This window comes from Caloenas nicobarica, chromosome 1 (genome assembly GCF_036013445.1).
Source record: "Caloenas nicobarica isolate bCalNic1 chromosome 1, bCalNic1.hap1, whole genome shotgun sequence".
In the NCBI taxonomy this organism is placed as follows: Eukaryota; Metazoa; Chordata; class Aves; order Columbiformes; family Columbidae; genus Caloenas; species Caloenas nicobarica.
In genome coordinates, this window is record NC_088245.1 from 63,018,160 (window position 1) to 63,037,592 (window position 19,433).

The 19,433-nt window shown below is 38.1% G+C and overlaps 1 protein-coding gene across 2 annotated transcripts in view; it reads right to left on the minus strand.

Moving 5' to 3' along the window:
* The window catches only part of DGKI (diacylglycerol kinase iota), a 178,196-nt gene that overhangs the window by 114,918 nt on the left and 43,845 nt on the right, over window positions 1-19,433 (minus strand). For both annotated transcript variants that reach the window (XM_065658069.1, XM_065657275.1), the window contains exons 3-8: window positions 15,397-15,492; window positions 12,018-12,092; window positions 9,574-9,630; window positions 8,254-8,319; window positions 3,357-3,428; window positions 2,564-2,680 (exon numbers count right to left, since the gene is read on the minus strand). In XM_065658069.1, coding sequence (XP_065514141.1) covers window positions 2,564-2,680; window positions 3,357-3,428; window positions 8,254-8,319; window positions 9,574-9,630; window positions 12,018-12,092; window positions 15,397-15,492 — 483 coding nt within the window. The remainder of the gene's footprint in view (window positions 1-2,563; window positions 2,681-3,356; window positions 3,429-8,253; window positions 8,320-9,573; window positions 9,631-12,017; window positions 12,093-15,396; window positions 15,493-19,433) is intronic.

Sequence of the window (19,433 nt, forward strand, 5' to 3'; positions counted from 1 at the left end):
GTGCTCTTTATTCAAGCCCAATATTTGAAAGGTGGTGACCCACATTGTATAAAACCAGCATGGAAAACCATTTTTGTAGCAATAAAAATAAAAATTTTAAAACAAGGCAAGATTTTGCTACAAAAATGAATTTTATTTGCTAAAAAGAAACAACCAACAAACAGGATGAAGGCACCACTAAAATCAGTTTCATACAAGTAGGGAATTCAGTTCAGGAGTTGTCTGTGATCAATGCAATTAGTTAATTAGAGCTGAGGAAATATTTTGTAATGAAAAGGCTTCTAGCCAAATTTATTCTGATTATGGAATACGTAAAAAAAAAGATTGGTGGTTACACATTTATTTACTATCTGAATTTACAAAAATTTGTGAATATTGTGTTTGTACTCTGTGGACTGAATGCAATGAGTATTTCATAGTGTTTACCAAACACGCATATAGGGTGAAGAGGGTCATAATACACAGAAGCAGAGCTGGCCAGAAACAGCAGGAGAGGAGAAAATATTTCCTAATAACAAATAAGAAAACAAGACTCCTGCCAAAAAACTGAAGACATCTGAAAGATGCGTCAATATTTTCTAAAGCAATAAGGATGCATTCCCCAGAACTAATACTGCAATGGGTGCTTTTAAGAAGTTTCATGGAAATATGCTCATTATCTCTGCTAAATATCATTTTGATCTATCTAATGCTTCAGTTACCCAATATAAGGTTTTTGAATGCTGCTGACCATGAATTTCAAGGACCTGAGATGTCAGGGAGAGGGAATATTGGCTTGAAGTACTTCCTCTCCACTTGTGACTCAGGCACACAAAGCTAATAGATATTTTATTTTAGTTTAACTTTTTAAACCTTCATTTAAAAGCATTTTCCCATTAATTATAATTAATTAGACTAGGTTTTTTTATTTATTTGAACTTTTCTGAAAAAATAATGGACAAGAAAGAAAATCCTCTAAAATTATTACAAGGAGGGTACCTTGCTTTGGCCAAATGCCAAACCAAAAGAAAATTACAGGTGTCTTTTTTTTTTTCTTTTTAACTAGAAATTAAAAAGATCAAAGAAAGGCTTCTTTTAGTGAGGTCAGATATGGATATGTTTATCGAATAACACATAGGTCCTGAAAATTATCCAAAAAGATTAAGTCCCTGCAGAGGATTCAAACAGACTCTTCAACAAAAGAGGAAAAAAAAAGATTTATCTGGAGGAGGCTGGAGTAAAATTAACAGAGAAAGAAGAGTGTGGGTTAAAAATACAAATGCCAAAAAAATCTCTTTTTCTCAGAGTAGAGGTGTCTAGGAATCTTGTCTATTCTCTCCTAAAGGACAAACAGAGGTCTCTTTGGTTGACTTTTTGATTATCTGTATATTCCCCCTTTCCCTTTCCCCTCCTTGTCTTTAATATCCACCTTGTTAGAAATGCTGCTTATGCCCAAATTTAACAGTCCATTTACTTAGATTGGAACTAAAAACTGAGTGGCATCAAAACTTAGACCTTTTTCCAATTTGATGGAACTAATTTTGTCTCAGTGCTTTGCCTCGACCTGACCTTCTCATCTTCTTGTTGACAACCAGGACACAGCCAGAAAGCCCTAGGTCACTTCCCAAGGATGGACACATAAACGTTAAGAACTGCACATCACTACTCTATAAAAACAGCATTGCTGTCAATGAGGGAAAATTACAAGAAAAAATTAGTGGCAACTTTCAATATCCCATACACTACTCATTAAAAAACAAACAAACAAACACGCAAACAAACACAAAAAAACCAAAACAAACCAAAAAACCCCAACCAACCAACCAACTTGTATCAGTGCTTCTGAAATAAAACTTTTACCAGCATTTCTGTCTCCCTGATATGTTTAGTGTTTGTTTTTGTCTGCTTCTTTCAGTTCAACCTGGAGTGAAAACAGACTTTCAAATAAAAAAAAAAGAAAAATATTTCTTGCATGATGGGAATCCCCTTTTAATTTTTGGCCAGCTCTCTTTTGGATACCTTTTCTCCCTGTTGTGCTCACCAGTGAATTATCCTCTCTAAGACTTATCACATCCATTATAAATGCTTTGAAGTCTAATGCCTGTTACCTGCAACTAAATGAGCATGTGGGCTTACTGTTTACATTCAGCAAGCCCTAATGTAAATAAAAGATAATTGTTTAAATGTCTATCATTGGCGATATGGGAGGGATGCCAGCCCAGCCACAGCCAATCCCTACTGCAGTTCAAGTGAACATTTGTCAGGAGTTTTTCCCTGTATTTGCTCAGCTCTATTTAATGAAACATGCTGGACTGCAGTATGCTCATTGAACTCATACTTACAGGAGCAAATTTGAGCTGGATTTGCTCAGAACAAAAGTCATATTTGATATTAATCATCCCAAATGGGAAAACCTACTGAAGGGCTGGATGGAGGGGCAGGAAGATACAGGTTCATAATCACCATGGATGTATGTCGGGTTTCAGGGATAGAGGCAGGGTTGAACAAGCATGCCTTAGTGAAGGAGTACCGAGTGGTGAAGCCAGCCATACAGCTTCAGAAACAGACATCAGCATGCAGTTACCTGAGGTTTCTTCACCTTAATGATCCAGGTGGGAGGCACAATGACAGCAGCGTGAGCCCCCAGGGAACATGGTTCTTCAATGTGATGTAGCATGAAACAGGTGACTTTATTATGAAACTGGAAGAGAGGAAAAGAGTAGAGTCAATAATGAGGCCAAGAAAGACAAAGACAAAGGGGAAGCATGGAGAGGAAGGAGAGAGTGATGGTACAAATACAGGAGCAATGTTCTCAACTCCACTATCTTCAAGTCCTTCAAATGGTGGAGTTTATAACTAAAGAATATTTTCCCTAGCCATGTCTTCTTACAAAAACAAACAAACAACAACAACAAATAAATAAAAAAAAAGAACACCACAACACCAATACCCCCCCATCCCCCCAAAAAACACACACACATGAAAAAACAACAACAACAAAAAACCAACCAACCAAAACAAAACAAAAAAAAAAACCAACACACCAATCACTCCTACTTAAACACAGATCATAGACTGAAGACCGCAACCTAGTCTAATGGAGCTGTATGTATTAAGAGCCCTTTGGCTCCCTGAGCCAGCAACAGCAGGGTGTTGATGGGAGGTAGCCAGTGATTACATTGTATAGCAAGACTCTTCTCCTAAAGGACTCATGTCAGCCAGGTGAAGTTATAATGTCTTTGAACAAAAGGAAGAAAAATGGAAAACCCGGGGGTGATTCGCAGAGAGGGAACCCCAAGACAGGAAAAACAAAAATTGCCGGCAGTGTGTCCAATCAGTGAAGCTGCTACCCGTCTCCCTGAGTATCGTCCACTTACCGCCAGCTTGCACCAGGAACAACTGATGGCCACAATCTCTTTACTATGGAAGGAGAATTTCTGCTGAAAGCCCTAGAATAAGCAGGGGGAAAAAAGATTAAATTCCTCCTGACCGCAAGAAAATTTACACTCTTAACTCTTGCCAGGTAACTGTGCTAGGCTAAATCAGCACAGTGCAGATATACTGGTTCAGCCTCAAAGCTCTTAGATATCAAACAGATTTTGGGAGGTTAAAATAATGATAGGATTTGTAGTGAAGGTTCTTCAACTAGGGTATTTTCACATGCGCGCTTTAAATACATTTATCAAATTTTATGTAGTTTCTTAAATTTTGTTGGTAACAGGAAAGGGAGAAGAAAGAGAAGTAATGCCTATTTCAATGGATTTCTGCAGACCTAAGATTCAAATTTTCTGTTGAACAGAATATTCTCTCATTGCAGCCTTTTTGCTCTAAATATAAACAAGTAGGTTTGATGAAGGGTTTGTTGTGTTTGTGGATTTGTTTTTTCTAATACAAATCAACTGCGATATCTGAGTGGAAATGTTCTGATTGGGAAATTAAGTGTATTGTTTTATTGAGCTGACTCAGACAAAAATCTTTTTTACTAAGTTCCAAGCATGAAGATTGTCTGATTTAGATGAAACAGATATAAAATAAACTATTTCTTTATAGTTTTAAAGAGAAAACACCATTAGCAGCAAATATGGTATTTTATTCTCACAGAGAAGAGTTTCATTTTGTAGAATGCAATTTCAGCAAACATATCACTTTGCTCTAAATTCTAAAGCTTGAAAAGACCGTGGGGCCATCTACACTCTTCTTGCATTTAACACAGGCAAGAAATGGTAACCAGGGTTAGAACTCAAAGTTTCTTTTAGCCAGAGAAATAATTTATTTAGGTTGATGGCTGCAGAGACAGAAAGTCCAGCATTCCACTGAACTGTTTGTCACAGTCACTTTCGCTGCTTAGATTTATTTCAGATTCACAGTTGTCTAGATGTTTTATTCATTGACTTCCATCAAGCCTCCCTACTACATTAAACAACCCCTCACCACACAGAATTTTCTATTTGGAAGTCTCTCTACCAAGTCATGATCTTGTGAGCAAGATTTCTTTTTGACAATCTTACTTTTATCTAAATCTACATGTTGGGCAACCTCCAAGATCCAGTGCAAACATACAAAAATCTGATTTAGTAACACCTAACAGGTCATTGCCTCAGTGCTTCTATAATTAAGTTCCTTCTCATCCTATCTGCTGTGGAAAGGAACAGGAAGATGAACACCTGCAGGAAAAATGTGCTTATTAGTGCTCAGTACAATGATAATGTCAAGCACACCAAGAAGGAGAATTAAATGAACAACCAAAAACCTGATCTTAAGTAACGAATTGAGCCACAAACTGTCCATACATGGTGGCTGAAGAAAACCATATCAAAACTGTGAAGAGGAGGCTCCACCTGTCTGCCCACTGTGCAGAAGTGCACATTGCAGCTACATCTCGAGGCATCCCAGTATGTATTCAAGCCAGCTTGCTGGATGGACCACACCACCAGTTAAGCCCTACTCCTAAGGAGGCTTGTGTCACCTCTGCCTAGGTTAGATTTTTTTTTTTTTTAATCTTTCCCCTAATGCCTCGTGTTTTACATTCAGAGAAGTTCAAAGAGTAGATTCTTCATAATGATGGCAATTTTGCATATTCATATTTAGTAATGAAACATGGTCAAATAGCTTCACAGAGACAAGGTGGCCAGCTGCTTCTGGATGGGCAGATCTAGTCTGCCATTCAGTGTGGGCACAAGCACAGAGTGACAGTACGTATGACATGAGTGCTGGAGTGGAGGTCTGACACTGGACAAAATGCTCATTCACTTAGACTAGTGCTGCTTAGTGTTTCTCACATATCTTACTCTTTATTGTCCCCATGTGTATTAAAAAAAATATTTCAGTCCCTCACAGCCATGAAATGTTTTGTTTTGTTCTGCTTTGTAACAACCAGGGGAGAAATTCTTCTCTCCCAAAACCTCCACTAATAAAGCCTAAAATTCAGTACATTAATTCCACAGCCCATCAGTGGTGTATTTTAAACATATGGACTGAGCAGCTTGTCTGGTTCTGGGTGGACCATTTTTCACTTATTCAGTAAGCCATTTGGCTTTTAGGGAGTCATTAGAGCAAATGATACAGCAATAAAAACATATTAATGATAAGTAGCAATAAAACACCACTTTTCTTCCTCAAATTGCTTTACAAATGTGAGCTAATTCTTCCTAAGGATACATGTTTGAGGAAAGATAGCAATTATTTGAAAGCTAGATTTACAAATAAAGGAACTGATGAAATAAAGTGATGCACTGCAGGTCACGGTGAGATTTGATGAGGACTATCAGACTGAAACACTGGAGCTCCCCATATTCCACCAGAAATCATCTCTTCTGTTTTTTCTTAATGAGAAGGAAAACTGAAATTCAGCTATTTCCTGGGCCATACAAAATATAGAAATTCTGGGGATAGAAAATTTCACCTTTGTGAGAATATAACCGAACAGTACCTGATTAGCCCTGATCCACTGGCACCCAATTCCCTTTCCTGACACCAATTTCCGCATATAGCATTTTTTCAGTACATCAGTGAAATCACTCCTGGGAGGAAGAAGAGAAAAAAACTGAAGCCTAGATGAGACTAAGTAAGTTGTATCTGCGCTAGCAAGTAACGTGTTACAGTGGGCACGCAGGCTCTGCTGGTCTCTTCTTCCAAGTAACAAGCAACAGGACAAGGGGAGATGGCCTCAAGTTGTGCCAGAGAGGTTTAAATTGGATGTTAAGAAAAATTTCTTCACCAAGAGAGTTGTGAAATGTTGGAAAAGGCTGCCCAGGGAAGTGGTGAAGTCACCATCCCTGGAAGTGTTTAAAAGTTATGTAGATGTGGTGCTTAGGGACATGGTTTACTGGCAGACTTGGCAGTGTTAGGTTAATGGTTGGACTCTATGATCTTAAAGGTCTTTTCTAACATAAACAATTCTATGATTCTACTGAGGACACTATAAAGAAGGATTTTCAGAGAATTTTACTTTGGACTAGCTGTAGTCTTGTCCTGTGGACTGAATGCCCATCAGTAGCTGCAGAGTTAACTTTCAGTTAAGTTTAATCTAAAAGGAATTCAGTTTGTTCACTGCAAGACTGTTCCAAAAGTGAATGATGCTAAGTGGTGACAATCAGAAAAATTTCTTTCACACTGCACTTCTGGTCCAAGGTGGATCACTGACATAAATACCTCAGTTCTCCAGCTCTCAGAAAGCTGTCAGCCATCGCACAGAAGGCACAAAAAACATAAAGCCTTGCTAGGGATGTCGGGGAACATTAATTCCTTTCCACTGGCTTATGAATTCCTTTCCACTGGCTTATGATTTGAAGCATGAGATAGGTATATCCTAAATACTTTATTTACCCAAACTGTTACTAATGATCACTAAAATACTTAACCATCCAGTCCCAGCCATGGGATAGGACTAATATTACACAAGAATGAGATCTATCAGAATCATTAGGTGTTCTGTGAATAATACTTTCTTTTATTACTTTAAATTTGTTGCCATGCCATTTCAATGACAGTTCCCTTTTTCTTGCATGACAAGACAATATAAAAGATGGTTCTCACTCGGAAGTATAGGAAACGTAACAGCAGAGCATGAGACAGACAAGTATTTTGCTATAATAGGAAATTGCTTGGACAATAAATATAATAGGATTTTTTTTCTTATCATTTTTCCTAATCCTTTCTGTTTCTTGACAAAAAATAACTCTACTACAATACAGTTGTGTTACTCTCAACTGAGTGTTTCTTATTTAAGGGTAAAAATGTGATTTCCTCTGAACTTCTCCATAGTTGTGACTGACAGGAATTTTAGGACAGACTGGCCATGTCGCCAAAATGAATGTTCTCAGCACAGGTTTTAATATGATAGGTAGTTATTACACCCATTGCAAAATCAACTCCTAATGCTTCTAGGGGAGATCCAAGCCAAAAGGACAGAGAAGGAAGGCAGTATCACTGCAGAGTCATACCACAAGAATGCTGTATGGAATGTGCCTTACTGCTCTGTTCCCATGCTACTTGCTACAAAAGGGCGTCACATTTTTACTGCATGCCTTGTTGCAGCTTGTAGCTTGTGATCTACATCAGTATCCAGACACAATTCCGATTTCCCTCTTACTGCTGTGCCATGGAGTTGAGACACAGTCTTTCTTACTAGTTAATGTGAGGAGGAAGGCAAGGGTGTAATATAGTGCTAGAGGAAGGAAATTAAACTCCTGTATTAATGTAATTTTTAAATATCTCTCAGCACATTTCAGGGTTTCATAGTATTTCAGATGGAAAGTCTTCAGTGGCTAAGTTACTTCTTACCCCTTTTTATTGCATTTTAGAAATCAACTTTTACAGCCTATGCAGCAGAGGAAATATGAAAGAGTCTCACGAATCTTAGAATCTGCCAGGGCATAATGAAAGCAACCGCGTTTTTTTTCCAGAAGCCTGAAAAAAAAATAGGCCATCACAATTTTGGCACAGAGGATAGAGTTACAAGAACACCATATTGACATGGAATTTGCTTAATGAAGAATCTCAAGGAACTGCAGCTTTCCTCCTCCTCATTTTCAGCAGCCAGTACAGTACAGTGTCCCAGGATGAGTGAGGTACTCATTCCTGTGGATGCAGCTGCCTTTTCTTTCCCCACATGGGAATCAAGGCTGTTACCACTCAACATATTAGGCTTGTCATCAGCCCTTAAGAGAGGCCAAGTGCTTAGGGTAGAAGAATTTCAGTGACTAGAAGGACCTACTGGCTACCCTGAATTACTAAGTGCCCAGTGTTGTGCTTGTGCTGCACTAGAAATCTCACCTTTCCACACTGCTTACATTTCCCCTCCTGCCTCCGCCTGTGCACCCAGTGATGTCGGACAAAGTTCTGCAAAAGAAGGACAAAAAGGTATGTTACAGGACATAATGGCAGCTTGCACCCAACAGTACCATCTGTGTGAAGTTGCTTCACAGACACCAAAAAGGAAGGTCCCTTCAGCCAATGCAATAAATCTGGAGCAAAATGCAGCAGTCCCCACAGGAAACCCCAGACACAACCAAAATTGGAGGAGGAATAAGGACAAGATGGTGTTCTTTATCCACGTTGAAATGCAGCCACAACTACTCTCACAGTACTCTTCTATGAAAAGACAAAAGTTCATTACATGACAAGGAGGTAACCATCACCTAAATACAGAGCACAGAACTACCCAAATACAGTTTTCTTCAGTCACACTGGGAGGCCCTGCTCTATTCTGCTCAGAAACTCAGCCTTATAACACAAAAAATCACAAGTTAATAGAGGAGAAGAGAAGGAGGGGAGGAAGGAGCAGTCATTGAAGCAGTCTGTTCTCCCTCTTTGGACTTCTTACGCCCTGGATGGCAGTAAGAGGTGTGAGGGTAAACAGAACTGCTGCCCCTGCTTCTGTGCAGGCAAGGGGGTTACACTCTTATATCAGCCAACATTGGACTGTAAGTGTGGCAGGGAACTGAGCTACCTCTGCTAAGAGCAAGGTGGCCACCAAATCAGCTGTAAAAGCTAAGAGGTATTTTTGAAACACTGTTTTTATCTACGCAAGACAAATATATCATTACATCAATAATAACAATAAATCCCCATCACCTTCAAAGGAACTGACTTCATAAAGTAGCTGGAGGAAACTCATGAGGTGTTTGAATGTTTGTTTTGTTTCGTTTGGGGTTTTTTTACTAAAAAAAAAAAAAAAAAAAAAAAAACCACCACACACACAGAAAAACCCCAACACATAGGGCACTAGATACACTTCTAAAAAAAATAAGAGAGAGGAAAGTAGGAGGAGAGGGAAATAGAGGGGAAAAAATAGTTCTAAGATCAAGAAGAAAAAAAGAAATGCTAGTCCCCCCCCCAAAAAAAAAGAAAAAATACAGAATAGCTGAATAAACAGGAAAAGAGACAACAGAAAGATGAAGTTATTTCTGTCAGTGTAAGTAATGGAGTGCTTCAGCTAGAATTCATTTTGCATTTGTTCTGGAGATGAGAACATATCCCACAGGGAATCGATACTCTGGCTAAGACTCCTCTGAATCTAAAACCGCTGCTGCAGCTCCACACAAACTCCACACAAATCAAATGAAAAGCAATTGTCATTTGTCCATTACTTACTTCTCTGGGAGATCTGGAGCCTCCTTCTCGGAAAGTTGGTTTGCAGCGAAAATTAATCTGGTGTTAAAATAAATCTGTTAGAACTGAAAGTGAACTGACAGAGAATTTATTCCAATATGTTGATCTAGGCCAGAATTCCAAAATCTTTATTATCTATTAAAATACTAGCTTCACTAGCTGAAGAAAGTAACTTACATGGATGCCAGAAAAAACTCTTTTCATATGCCGTAATAATTCTCCTTGCTAGATCTCTACACAGACCTCATCTTCACTAATGCTATTGCTGCCTGCTCAGTTGAACTGTTTAAACTCTCTGCTTCTCTCTCGCCTAGAAGAAAACTGCTTCATCTGGTTTTTTTCTGAAGATGATCACTTGCAAGAAAAGTAGACTTAAGATGAGGTCCCAGAGTTAATAGTAGCTGGAAATCTAACTTTGTAAGATTTTTTTTGCACGTCCCAGCTTTATGTCTTCATAAACAAAATCTGTGGAGACATATTCACACGAATAGCTGTGCAAATTACCCTAAATGTCTATCTTCTGCTTAGATCAGGCTACTATAATCCACCTCCCAAACTACAAACCATTTGGGGAGCATTGTACTGCCTCATGCAGTGGAGTTGCCTCCTTCAGATGGGAGAGGAAAAACAGGAAGAGGACAACAAGAGCTTCCGTGAATGGAAAACATTTTTAGGGAGGTGAAGAGAAAAAACATCTAACAACAAGGGAGTCATATAAGGAAAAAAAATCTTTCAAGAAAATAAGATCAACAGAAATAAGAGCAGGGGGGATGCAGAAAGAAAAAAAATATATACCAAAGAAGAGAGAGGCATGGGAAAAGGCTGAAGGATATGTGAGGTAAGGATGCACTAAGTGAAACAGATTCAAGCTTAAGCTGACTATACTTCAAACAACAAAACACTTAATGATACTGCAAAGCTATGTTTTTGTTATGAAGGTTTGGGTTTCCCCAAACTTAAATAGAATCCTTCCCCTTCTCATATAAATAGTCTCTTCCATAATTTAATAATGGCCTTCAAAATAATAGCTCAAGGGGAAAAAAAAAAAAGTAAACAAAATTCTTATTACTTAAGAAGAAACAAAATGCTTAGCAATATTAGTCTTTCATTGCTCTTCACCTGGAATTGCAATTTGATGTTTCACTGCTGAATCATGGCAGGTTGGAAAAAAACCCTAACTTATATTATTTTACTTACAACTTACACCTTTGCAGAGAGGGCCAAGCAGAAGACTTATGTACCAGTTTTAAACTCCACAGGGTTTATGAGAGATGCAGACTTTATAAAGCCCTCTGCCAAGAAGTGAATTTCGTGGTCTCCAGAACAGCAGAAACAAGCTCAAGAGAATGTTTTTTAACTAAGTGCTCATTTGCTCTGGCTGGCAACGCCATCAGCTCGCTGGGCTATGGAAAGTCAGCACTGAAGGAAGTCATGAAAAATTCACTGGTAACATTTTGTGCAGAAAGTGTGTGCTAATGCTAATTTCTCTGCAGGTAAAAGCATCGGGGGTGGAAATGGTACCTCTCCAACATGGTATTGTGGCAATCACTGTGACATTTGTCAACACAAGTCCAAATGCTTGGAAAGGAAAAAGCTCTTTCCAAAGTGTTGCTGCTACAAATTTGTTATGCATCAACTTATTTTATGAAGAACAACATTGCAAAACATATAGAAGTGAAAATGAAGCTCTAATGAAATCAACGGGGAAATTCTTCTCATATTTCTTTACACATATCCCATCAAGAAATAAAATGGTGGGGGGAGATTTCTTTAACACATTACCAGTTAGGCATAATGAAGACAAATCACTGACGGGAAGACTGAAGTTAGTGATAGGTATTCTGTAGATGCTTGGGTGTGACAAGGGCTCCTTGAAGGAACTGAGCAACAGGGCACAAATAATGGTACTATAAAAGAAAGGTTTGATGTTTTCCATTTTAAAAAGAAGAAATTAATTTCTGAAGTTTTGAGGAGGAAACAGTATAGTCTAGTAAATTCAGTGAAAAATGTTTAGAGTAGCATCTTATGCTGCATTGCTTCTAATAAATATAGCTGTCATAAGATTAATTATGCTGAGTTTAGTTGAGGAATTTTGGAAGGCCAATTTTATACATGACAGGATAGTGCATTTTATAGCTTCAGTTTTCAGTCTAGAATTAGAGGGAAATTATTTTTTAAACATAAAAAATGGGAAAGCATTCCATGGTTTTCTTGTTGATTTTTTTAAATTATTGTTGTTCACAGGGTTTGAAGAAATATATTTCTAAAAATAAGCTGGAATTTTAAGTCAACATTTTAAACAAACATATTGCTAAAACAGCTACGAAAACCTAATTTGGCATATGGTTTTTTCCAGACTCAAATGTTAGTAAAAGGATTAAATGAGTGTTGTCTGCATCAGGCTCCAGAAGATGGCAATGTCTTACCTTCTCTAACTGCTCCATGCACGCATTGTGGACCACAATCTTGCAGGCAGCACACTTCCTCCGCAGAGCAGATTTCTGCAAGAGGAAAGGGAGACGTGTGCATGGAGGTGCGCTATTCCCAGGAGGCAAAAAATTTGCTGTGAAACCAGGAGATGTTTTGCTTCTTATGCAACAAGCATTTTTTTTTCCTTTCTTGGTGCTCTCGGCTGTTCTGTACCTTGAAAATAAAGGTCTGAAGCTCTTCCAGTTAAGAATTAGACTTTGGGGAAGAGACAGAGGCACCATACTCCAGTTTGTGAACTGGAAGTAAAAGGTTCCCTTCAGGTAGCAGATATGGCTGTTAACAGTGCAAGATCATCACTCTACAAGGGAGCAGCCTACAAAGATGATGAGCAGATCCAGTGAGAAGAGAAGAAAAACCATACATGCAAATCAGAGAACTCAAACCAGTTTGGAAGATTATGTCATTTCATGCTTATCATATAATATTTAATCTGATAGGCCTGACCATCGCCTTACAGAAAAATACTTAGGTACTTCGGTCATTTAGCAGAGAATGATAACCTTCTCACAGAATGCTGTTAAATGCTTATGAAATGTTTCAGCAGGGACAAAATTCTCAACCGAATTATGCTAGTTAGTTTTGTTAATTTCAGTAGGGCTTTTAAAATAATTTCCATTGAACCCCCTGAGCCAAAGCATATCAAAGGCAAGAGAATGCATCCAGGAGAGAAAGAATATATTTACTTTTTTTTTTTCTCCTCTCCTTGCATATACTCAATTTAATAAACCAGATGTAGTTAATGTTCATAGAAGTTTAGTTTACAATCTTGTTCTTGAGGGATAGAAAATTTATAAACACATGGTAAGTTAAGCTTCATTTGCTTCAGATTTTTTCCATTCAATTTATTCATGTTCATTTAAATCTCTAATAAATTATTTCTTTAGAATTTTCCATATATTGTAAATAAACTCAAGAAGAAATAGGGAACACAGCTCCTGCTCATATTGTAGAATAATTATTATAATTTTACTGAGTCTCATAATTGTCTGGATATATCCTAGCTCTGCATGTTCACATGTATGTGGAGTGTTGTTCTAATGTTTCACTTGAAGAATCGTGACACCAAACAACACAGTAAGCTTTCACATGTTTTGTGACTTGTTAACTTTAAGTACATTTTTAGTCTCTGTGTTTACTAAGAGTGTGACAACATAAAGGAATCGATCCCTAAGACAAAAAACTGCAAAAAGCAAACAAAGGTAATACCTTATGAGCAGCTATTCTTTTAATATCTTGCTTTTAAGTTGTTCTCATTTTTGAATGCTGATGGCATTGCAAGTAGTTACCACCAGTTATAGTGAGAGGCTAGTAAAAATTCAGACTTTTTTATTACTTCTAATTCTTTGACTTATCATGAAGTGTCAACTCTATATTCCAGAGATTATGACTTAATGTTCTGTATAGGCTAACATTTCATGCAAAGTCAGTGCAGCTACAGCTTGATTATTTCTCACTACTTCTCCATTTAAAACATTTGATCTTAAATAGTCTACATGTAAAAGAGCTGTCAAAGAAAGGCACAGTATCTTCAAAAGAAACCAACTGGAAAAGCATTAGCCTTTTGACAGAGCAGGTTAAACTAACCACAACTCAAGTAGATTTTCATTTCCATCTCTAGTTCTTAATCTAATGAAAGCCCCATACACCATAACATGTTATAAACATAGATACCACTTTCCCCAAAGGGAATCAATAAGCTACTATCTACAAGTGAATGGAATCTCAGTCAGACATCAAGGAAAGGCCAGGCAATCAAGAACTGAGCAACTGCTGCTTCCAAAATATGACTCAACATCTGCAGGCCTATTGGCTGGAACAGGTTCTCACCACATGAGATATCTCCAAACATTCCCAGATAGAAGCGTAAGTCAGTGGGCCTAATTCACCAGCTACTGCAAAAAGTCCTTCCAACTCTGAGAGAGATACACCTTCAACGCTAAGACACAGCCTTGCAAATTGTATGCAATGTATTATTAAATTTTCACAGAAGTACTTACTCAGTTTTAGAAAGGCAAAATTCTGTTAAGAACATAATAACAGTCATACTGGGTCAGACCAAAGGCCCACTCAGCTAAATAAATCCTGTCTCCAGCTTTTGCCAAAACCCAGTGAACCTCAGGATCAATTTAAGGAAAGGGCAAACACACAATGACACTTCCTTTGAATATTACCTGATAATCAGCAGTCTGTTACTGTTGGGACTTTGTTTCAGTACTCCTTGTAAGCTGGCACAGACTTCCCAGACTTGGCCTTATGCCATAAAGCAACTTATTTGCTCAAGAAGTTATAGGGGGTGGATATTAAATTGGAGCTACAGAAAGCACTAGTATTTTGGATCAAAGTGCCCCAAAAACTAGGGGTAGTTAGGGAATCAAAATGCTTTGATTTGGATCAAATGATCTGAGGGTTTTTTTTTTTTTAAATAAAAGCAAAAAGATGGTATAGTGAAGAGTCACAAGCAGTACTCACAAACACCCCAGAGAAGAGGGACTTCCCTTACATTTTGCAATCTAATGGCCAGGATGCTCCACTGAGCATTGATTCAAAGTAAGGACTTGAACACAGGATCCCTACTCTCTCATCAGATTTCCTAAATACCAAGAGGCTTGGGAGTTTTTATTTGGTCTTTGTTTGGTTGGTTTTTGGTTTTTTGTTTGTTTGTTTTCTCTTCTGCTGAAGCAGTTTAACTGAAGTACTAGGTTAAGAGTTGCTGAAGTCATCTGGAAGAATTACAGTCACAAAAGAGACACACAATTGGTTCAAGATCGGTTCAATTAAACTTTTTCATACACAGCAGAAAAGCTTCAATAGGGGAAGGCAAACCTCGAATATTCTCAAATAGAAGGCAAACGCTCAAATATGATAGCACTCATTGCTGGTGAGTGCATTCAAGGGTTTGGAAAATTCAGTTCAAATTCTTGCAGTGATTAGAACCACAAATTTGATCAGACCCTACTCTCAGAGACCCCAGCAAGCGATATATTTCTGTACATAAATAAAATAGGCTGCTTGCTTTGAATATTTCTGAAATATCCCAATATTCTAACCTTTTTTCCCTTACCATGTTAATAAAGCTACTTATTACATCCATTCTCACTTTGTAAATATTCTGGGCCACTCAAAATTTTTGGGGCTTTTTTTCCAAGCAACAAAATTTTTAACCAGCAGCCTTTTGCCCCTTTTGCATTCCTTCTGGAACACAAGCTTCAACAACAACAGCAAACAATTCAAGCTCCTAAGCATCTGAGCACTGTATCAGTCTGAAGTCAGGCTTGTTACCTCAGAAAGAGAGAAGAAAACCTGAAAATAACTCACTGAGAATTTTACTTGGCAGCTTTCCTCCCCCAGGTAGCAAAGGTCCCCAGAAACATTTGTCTCCAGCCACAGATGCTCTCCGTTCACAGCATTTTCCTGAGAAAAGATGATTGTTAGTCTGGTTTGTGAAATTCAGCCATGTGAGTACAGTGAGGAAAAAAAAAAGAAAAACACAACGGATTTTCACCACAAATCTAGGAAAAAAAGTCATGTGTTTTTCTACAACACACAGCCATAACAGTATTATCCTGGCTGATCACCCCTGCTTAAAGACTGCTGATGATATAATACATCATAGAATAGTTTGGGTTGGAAGGGACCTTCAAAGGTCATCTAGTCTAACCCCTCTGCAATGAGCAGGGACATCTTCAAATAGATCAAGTTGCTCAGAGCCCCGTCCAGCCCGGCCTTGAATGTCTCCAGGGATGGGGCATCTACCACCTCTCTGGGCAACCTGGGCCAGTGTTTCACCACCCTCACTGTAAAAAATTTCTTCCTCGTTGTCTAGCCTGAATCTCTTCCCTTTTAGTTTAAAAAATGATGTGTCACCAATCAGAACCAATGTATTTTTGTGTACAGTTCAGTGAAACTTTGCCCATGTTCTTCCCACATGTTGCCTAGTTTAACTGGGAATCTAGATTTCATAAGCATGAGATGCACACACAATTTTTAAGAAACAGAAAATCAAGAGAGACAAAACAAAAGCATGACTACGGAAATTTTAATTGGAGGAGCCCAAAACCTTTGAGAACCAGGCCCAGAAGTGCAAAATAACATACTGACTATAGCTTTAGGATGGCAGGGTGGTTTAAACAAGGAAAAACACTTTCTTTAAAACAGCTGGATCAACATTGTATGCTTATGAAAACATCAACAAAACATTAAGTGGCCAGGAGAGACCATACTTTAATTTTTTCCTTGAAAGAATGATACATTCTACTGAGAACATTCTCAAAAAAAAAAATCTGCCTAGCACATTGACATCTGATTTTTCTTTGACAGCCTGATTTAACTGGATCTGTACCTTCATTCTATAAAATTCTTGTTCTGAGAAAATTTGATTCTAGAAAGACTACAGTTTTCACTTGATTGAAACCCTGGCTTGACTAAAAATTCTAAGAAGTCTACTGTTCGAGCAAAGTAAATAAACGGGATTTCTGTTCAGCCAGAATTAGAGCCTGATGGAAAATGCTTTGACAGTCTCTGACATTTGGTTCCCACACTGCTGAAGTCACAAATGATGACGTTTACCAAACAGATGGCGTCCGACAGCAGGATGCTCTGAAATAGCCATCTTGGTTAAAATAATTTCTTTAAAATACCAGTGACAGTTTCAAAGTGAAGAAATGAGAAAGCTTCTCTTGCCATGTGGATTTCTTAGGTAACACAGAGCAGCATAAGTGGCAAAAACCTTTGCCTTATGGAGTACAAGTGCATCCACAACAGGCAAGACCTATGCAAGTCTGCGCATGGTGCCTACCACAACTACAGTGCTCACTTCAAATAAACCAAAAGAACAACATGTTGTGTTTTGGTTTGGTTTTTTCTTCCTTTTTTTTTCTTCTGGTGAGAGATCTATGGGTCTATAGGTCTTCCAACTTCATCAGAAATATTCCCATTGATGTATTATCCCACAGCTGGATGAGAGTGAGACTGGGATTCCAGTCTGCTGACATTGCACTCTGATTAAACATTATTTAGTGGCACACAATCCTATACCTCCATTTCTTCTCAACATTTTTTCTGCCTGTTCACCTGAACCGTAGCATTCCTGTGACAGATTTTCTTAAACTGTACAGTTCAGGGCATGATAGTATAGGTGAGGCTTTTCAGCACTTTTATAATGCCAAATAGCTTTTAAGGACTTGAACTAGCTTAAGAAATTCTTCAAGCCTTACTCAGATGGTAAATTATGCAGATTGTAAATTCTTTCCCTTCAAGCTTATCCTTACATTAAAGGAATTTTCTCTGGAAAGAACGATATCAGTCTTACAGCACTACATGGAAGCCTAGTCATATCATAATAATAAAATTATTATGCCCACAGTATTGCACAACATATTAACTTCCTGCCTAGTTTATGAAGAGACAGACAAGAGGACTGAAGCAGAGGATATGAGCTCGTCAAAGAGAATTTGACCTGAGCACATTCTCTGCTGACGAAACAATGCACTCAGCATTATAACTCAGAGCTAAATTTTATAGACTATAGAAGGTGTTTAGAAAGGATCAACTATGAAAGCTAAGTAAGAAAACACATAGCTCCTGGGACATAATGTTTAACGAGGAATCAAAATTCCATTAAAAAAATAGATTAAACACCCCTTCATTCAATGTCCATATAACTTGCCATCCAGGATTTCTAAAGATAAGTGGCCTATTTCCATAACCTAGTTTAGATTAGTTGTTCCAGACTGTAACATAGATTCATGTCTTATTTTACATCACAGTGTAAATAAAATCAGTAAGTAGTCTACAGGGATGACCTTTGTGGTTCATGCTATCATAGAGTTCTGACAAGGCTAGCTAATAAAAATGTAAATAACCTGATTTGGCATAAGCAGCATACCTCCAGATACCTACTGCCACAAACAATTTCACAGGACTGTGTGTGAAAACTCACAGTTTCAGTTCCAGCACACTGACGTTTAAAAAAAGCCTTCTTTCATCCTGAAAAGCAAAGAGTGGATATTTCCCCAAGCTGAAATACCCCCCCTCAAAAACCTCTGCCTGTCGATTACTTTGTCTCGATAAGATCAAAGGGAATTATTTGGACTTCACTGTTTTAAATTTTACAGGGCACTGTCATTTATACGATAAGACATTCTGTTGCCACTTAAGAAAATCAAGATGAGATAGTCAAAACAAAATGCTTTGACCTTTTCCAAGCCAAATTTCTTTCAATTCTAATATGAAATTTTGACAAAAATAAATACATTTCTATGAAGAATTTTTTACTTGAGCAAGTCAGTATTTTCTACTCCAAAATTTAAGGCAGTATTCCACAATGTGCTTGACAAACAGGTACTCCATCTACCAACACATAAGCTGACAGAGGTCACTGGGACCACCTCTAGGATGAGCTCCTGTTTATTGCAAAACTAAAGCACAGTAAAGGCTACACCATCACTTGAATATTTTGCCACAGATATTTTTCCACAAGAGTTTTGAGTTCAGGAACCCTTTCATAAATAATTTGCCAGTTGGTTTATTTTGCATTTGATGTCTTTATGTTGGCTTTAGGAATAAATGGCTACTAAAGAAGCAGTCATCCTCTTTTTGTCCCTGACCCCTTAGTCCCCAGTCTCATGCTGTTGACATTTTCCTTATGCTGTATCTAGTGGTTGTGAAGCTAAACACAAATCAGTTCAACTGATGGAAAAAAAATAGATCACTTTTATCTATCAAATCAGCTGGACAAAATGACTCACCCTGTGACCGCATAACTGGGGAGTTAAAGGTGGGTCCAGTGGGCATGACGTGTTAGAGCAGCTTAGCTGATCTGTCAAATCATTTTTTTTAAGGCTGACATGCTTTGCTTTGACTTGCTAAAAAAGAGACTGGGAACTCTGTTTCCTCACCCTGTCTTCCCAGGCCTTGCAACTGTGTGTACTCTGTGCTATGAAGAGCCCCTGCTTGCTGAAGTGGAAGCAGCAAGTACTTTCCTGGCAGATGCAGCCGGCCTCACAGGGGACATATGAACTCAATATGCTCTCCCAGATGGAGACCTCCCATTTGATTGCTCCTGATCCATTACCACCTTAATAGCAAACAAAAATAATTTCAGTACAGCAAGTATTCCTTGCATATGAAACAAAACCTACATGCAATCCCCCCTCAAGTGAAAGGGAAATAGGAATTCAAGGACTAGGAGTTTGGGAATGATGTAATTACATGTACCTGATCATAACTTGCTGGGCGCATTTCGCTAATTAACTAGGTTTCTTCTCTTAAGTGACCCAGCATAGTTAAATAAAAGAGCAAGTGTCAACCATTTTTCTAAAGCCCTTAAATATCTCAGTACCCCACTGTTCTTC